The sequence below is a fragment of the Malus sylvestris genome, chromosome 11 (genome assembly GCF_916048215.2).
Source record: "Malus sylvestris chromosome 11, drMalSylv7.2, whole genome shotgun sequence".
NCBI lineage: Eukaryota > Viridiplantae > Streptophyta > Magnoliopsida > Rosales > Rosaceae > Malus > Malus sylvestris.
The window spans coordinates 31,879,179-31,884,884 of NC_062270.1; the positions used below are offsets into that span (position 1 = coordinate 31,879,179).

The 5,706-nt window shown below is 38.2% G+C and overlaps 1 protein-coding gene across 1 annotated transcript; it reads right to left on the reverse strand.

The window, feature by feature from the left end:
• Positions 1 to 234: 234 nt before the first annotated feature.
• On the reverse strand, positions 235 to 2,783 carry LOC126588425 (indole-3-acetic acid-amido synthetase GH3.6-like). The gene is made up of 3 exons (XM_050253509.1): positions 2,376 to 2,783; positions 1,296 to 2,227; positions 235 to 1,192 (listed from the first exon to the last, which is right to left on the reverse strand). The coding sequence occupies exons 1-3, from the start codon at positions 2,699 to 2,701 to the stop codon at positions 606 to 608; spliced, it is 1,845 nt and encodes a 614-aa protein (XP_050109466.1). The 5' UTR covers positions 2,702 to 2,783; the 3' UTR covers positions 235 to 605.
• Positions 2,784 to 5,706: the final 2,923 nt, after the last annotated feature.

Consider the following 5,706-nt stretch of genomic DNA (forward strand, 5'->3'; position numbering starts at 1 on the left):
TATGGGACTTAACCTTTTTCCTTTAGTCACATTATTTGGTGACTAGCTCGTAGAACAAGTCATTGAGAGGAATAAAATAATTCACCTTTAGGAAAGTGTTTATTTTTCATTGATTTTATATTAGTAACTCAATTACAACATATAATATGGGAAAAGTTTGTGACCATTCTTCTTGAGTGAAAAAGAAAGGAGTTGGATTTCTTAGACACATGAGACTTCAGTGGGCAGGAAAGCTGGATTTAGGAATCAAATTCCCATGAAACTTATGAATTCAAGTAAATAAAAATAGCTAATTAAACAAAATAGAAAGAAAAAATAAATAAAGAAAAAGAGCTTCCTTGAAACAGAAACATTTTTTTTGTACATGGTGGAAAGGAGCTAGCTAATATAAAGTAGTACTCTAAAAACTTCCAAAAAAAAAAAGAAAAAAAAAAAGAGAGATGAAAACAAAAACAAGGTTAACCTAATTAAAATGGGCAGTAGTTACTCTTTCCCTAAGATGATCACGAAAGCACTTCTTGTGAACCTCCATGAAAGAAGCTTCTTCTAACACAATTGGCCAAAAGCTAGTCCATCCCCCTTCCATTTTTATTTTCAATCCCTTGCTAATCAATGTTGCACCATTGCTTGTGGCCTGGGACCCACTTGGGGCACTTGGGACTAAAGTAGCTTGAGACTACCCTTGTGCTCAAGAGCTCCACAATGGGTGCAAATTTCACACACCTAGGTGTCTTGTATTGGTTAATGGAAGCTCCCAAGCTAATGGCATAGTCCATGAGCTTGTCAAACGTCCCTGCCTCCACAATCTTGATCTCGAGTGGTCCGATGGACTTGTCGGAGGCCCGGCCTTGCCGGTAGACGCTGTTCAGGGACTCTTCGGCGGTGAAGCAACAGTCCTCAAAGACCGAGGGTGGGATTGGCGTTGTCCCATTGAGGCTAAGTTCCCAAAAGAGCACATAGTGTCCCGGGATTGTTGTTGTGTCCGCAAAGCTAGTGTATTCCGTCACAGTGGCATCGAACGGTACTAAATGGTTCACGGCATTTTTCACTGCGTTTTGGAGCTCCACCTCGTCCGTCTTGTCCGAGTCAATGCTCAGGACAACATTTTTCCTACAGATGAAGTTGAACTGTGGTGCATTGTTCTTGAAGGAGGCCACTCTCAGCACATCCCCCACTCTATAGCGGTACAGTCCTGCGGATTAAATAGTCCCAGGTCAATTTTCAGTTCAAAAAATATAAACCCAATTTGTAATTTCATGAATTAAACTACTTGAAACGCAAAAAATACCACTAACCAGCATATGTTGTGACAACAAGCTCATATTCTTGTCCAAGCTTCACATCTGCAAGATCAACCAGTTGTTGCTGCTCCTTCTCATTGAGGGATTTGGGGACAGATAGGGGATTAGAATTAATCCCATTGTTCCTCTGGACTGGGAGGAACTCGAAGTATCCCATGGTGGGAATAAGAGTGTAGGACACTTCACTGGGTTTGCACAGAGGGTTTAGATTTACACCAAAGTAGCACTCCGAAGAGGCATACATAGTGCAAACCTGAGGCAGTCCGTTGCTGTAATATTCCAACGTGGGAATGTACTGCGACATAGTCCCGGTCACAATCACATCCACGTACTTTGTGTTTGGCCAAAGCCTGGTAATAATCCCATGCCAGGAGGCCTTCCCGCACTCAGCCTCAATGAAGCTTGCAAGCTTCGGGTCAGGCTTGAGGATCTTCATCACCGCCTGGCGGACCGACGGGTCTGTAATCTGGGGGTTTAGAGTCCCAGAGGCTATGTCCTTGCACAAAAGAGTCCAGTGCTTCTCGAGAAACCTGATGGCCCGGATGAAGCCAGAGGCGAAAACTGCACCGACTCGGAGAACTTCCTTGTTTTGGCAGAGGCTGCAGAGGAGTTGGGAGTACATGCTTTGGTACGAGTCCGGGCAGAGGATGGTCTCATTGGGGCTGGTGTAGTTAGTGTAAGGGTCATAGGGTCTTTGTTTGAAATGTGAGCTTTTGTAGTAGCTGGTAAGGACTGGCCTAGCAACTAGTCCGCCGGGAGTTTTGGCCTCGGATTTTATGAACAAAAAGTACATTCCTTTGCCTTTGTCGAGTCCGGGGACATACTGGCTCATCACAGGCATCAGCAGGCTGTAAAGCAGTGACCTCCTATCAAGCTCTTCTTCAATTGTTGGCATCAGTTTTCTTTCCCCTCCAGATGTCCCAGAACTGCAACAAAAACTAAACCATTTAGCAAACCATCTGAATAACCGCAGACATGGACGTGAATATCGCTCGAATCAACAAAACCATACAAATAACCAATTGTAAAATTAATTTAAAGGCGTGAAAGAAATGTAAAATGCGAAAAATCTACCTGGTCAAAAACTCAGAAATGGGCTTGGAACAGAGGATTTGGGAGGTGTCACCATTGGCGATACGGTTGATATCGGACTGGATATCTTCGTATTTGATAACGGGCATCATTTTTTTGAAAGTATCACGGTCAGTGTGACCGTTGAGGCCGTGACGCTGCAAGTACTCGACGTGAGCATTGCGGGTGAGGATTTCAGCGAGGACTCGTTTTTGAACCTCGTCGGGATTTTTTGTGACTTCTTCAATGAAGTGAAGGATCTTGTTGTTCTTGTCTTGGAGGTTATAGTCCTCCGTGGAATTCAGAAATTTCTTTGGTGCTTCAGGCATGGCGTTTGTGTGTAGTTTGAAGAGAGAGAGAGAGAGAGAGAGAGAGAGATGGTGTGACGAAAAAGAGATGATGGTTTAGGCGTGGGGGAAAAAGAAAGGGAGAACGGTGTTTATATAGAGCGGGGAAATGAAGGTGGCTTTGCTTTCACCTATAGGGCTTTGGGGATGAGAAGGTAAACACAACAGTGTAATGAAGGGCATAGTTGTAAATATCCACATTAGTATCATTTTGTTTTCCTTCTCTCAACATTTGCTTGTCTCACACATGAAAACATGGAGTTTCTATGCATTCATTGTCGTCATTGGTTATACCTAATTCCTTTAAGTACCTCACACATTGTCATATTAGGCTAGACTGTGAACTTGAATTATTTATTTAATGAAGAGTTTGACAATATGCAACCGATGCGAGATTGTAGTTCGATAGAAAAACATGTTAAATTATAGCGCATTACTAAACTAGATTGTTACTTTGAATTATTTATTTAATGAAGAGTACGATAATATGATATGTTAGACTAACGATACACTACATTACTACTAGATTGTTAATTTCAATCATTTATTCAACAAAAAGTTTGACAACCTTGCATATCAGACTGCCGACACGTTATATTGTTAGCTGAACTAGACTTTAATTTGAATCACTCTTTCATTGAAAAATTTAGCAATATGACAATGTCAAATTGTCAACATGCTAAATTACTAGCTACAAACTATACTATTATTCTAAATTATTCAATCAGACGAAATTATGATAACATAACTTAGCAAGCCACTACCAAACTAATATTTTTGAAAAAAAAGTGAAGCAACTTCCGATGGGACAATTCTTTGCAAATCCATTTCTCTTTCCCAATTGGACAATTCTATTTCATGGAAATCCCACTAACTTTAGCTCAAAATGAAATCTTTATTCACTAAAAATCTTAAAAAAGAAATTCACTTTAAACGAATTTTGACTTTTTGTAAGCTTAATTTTTTTTTTTTTGTAACTCCTTTTTTTCTGTCTTGGGAAAGTAGTGGAGTACGTAGTTACGTACTATCGTGCATATCAAAGGGTACTTGTTGTACAAGGAAATAAAACAGAATTAGAGGTGACTAATTACACAATGTATAACCCACCTTCGGAAGGTGTTTAAAGGCCATTGAAACTCTTAAGAAAAGACATTCACAACCAGCAATATCCGATAAACTCGCAGTAAGTATACTCTTTACATGCGGTCATGCACAACGGAAATATTGGCAGCCACTAAAGTTATTTTTTATCACCAGTGATTTTGCATTACCCGGTAATCAGAACTGGAAAACGGCGAACGACAAGATTTTAACGTGATACTTTAGTCAATGTATAGTGAGTATAATACAGGGGAAGAAGAATAGTATGTACAATTGTGTATGTTAAAGTACTTGGAGGGGTACTTGTTCAAGTATCCAAGTGGGACTAGCTAGCTAGCTGTTGAGAGATTTTTAGTGTACCCAAAACACGAGCACATACGCCATATATCATTATACAAGTAGAAGTACCTTCACGTTGTTAGTCTGTCGTGGTGTACATTTTTCTTCGGCTGGAACTCCTCCAATGTCTTTAAATCATGCAAAACGACAAGTTTCTAACCCTAAATCCTAAACAAGTTAATTTTCTTGATGTGTATGGTGAGTATATATAATTAGAGCATTAATTTCATTCTATTTGAAGAAGAGGTGGAACCTGAAATATAAAAGGCACATTTATATTTCAAACTGAAGGTAGTGACTAAAGATGATGAATGATAATATAGAAACCTTTTTAGATATTGATGGCCAACTACTGTTGTGACTATTTACTAAAGAGATTGAATGAGCTTGACAAAAAGAAAAAAACTATTCTAATTCTTTGTATTTTGGCCATTAAACTATTTTAATTCAATAGTTGGACTTTCATCCATCATAATTGAATATGACAATTGAATAAAATTCTATGTGACATTCTTATATATAATTAGGGATACGTGATTTTGTTTTTACACTCATCATGTAATTGGCACACATTGTGAAAGATATGGTATATAAGGGGTTCTATCTCAGCTTACGCTGCATAATCTCTCTAGATGCTTTATACTAATGCTGCATATATATGGTATCAAAATGTAATTTTTTAACATTACTCGCTGAATAAATATCATATTAAATTAAAAGTTTTGTCTCATTAACGGGTTCCTAATGGGTGACCAATTAATGACTCGATTCGTTAATGTATTCTTAACGGCCGGGTGACCTACTAATGACCCGACTTGTTAATCTATTGACCTGAAACCTGTTATTTTCATGCCGTTTCGTGTCAGATTAACATGTCATGCAAGAAATTGTTAGACCTACATACAATTCATGGAGGATCATCTACTTCAAAAAAGAACCTTAAATAGAATAGAACATTAGTACATGGAGTTTCATACACGCTTCTAAGATGTCTCCTTTAACGTTTCCCATAATGTTCAAGGGATTAGGAGTATTATGCGATTATTGGAAGCCTCGAGACGGTTGGATTTTTGTGTTTGAGGAGATGCTTCCTAATTTGAAGTGGTAAGATGGTTGAATTTTGAATCTTTGATAATAGAACATAACGAAATAAAAAGAAAGTTAACCCAGCCCTAGTAGAGTGGGTGGATAAGAAAAAGACTCGTCATTTATTTATAAAATGTTATTTTTGTTACTTCTTGAAGAACTTGGATTGAAGTGGGATATACAAAGGATAGTATTATTCAAACATTCATTTTTATTTCTCATAATTTTGGTTATCGGATTGAAGAAGTTGACGAAGATCAATAATCTAAAATTAATTAATAAAAGTGTATAAGAAGTAAAAATAGTATGCGAATAGCTCTATCATATATGAAAAGAAAAACCTTAGAGTTCGAAAGCCACAAAAGCTTCTTTTCTCTCTAACAAATTTGGGGAGAATTTCTATCACGTGAGTAGTAGAAGCTTGCCTTGTTTACATTGTTGGGTGACAAGATGGCGTGCAT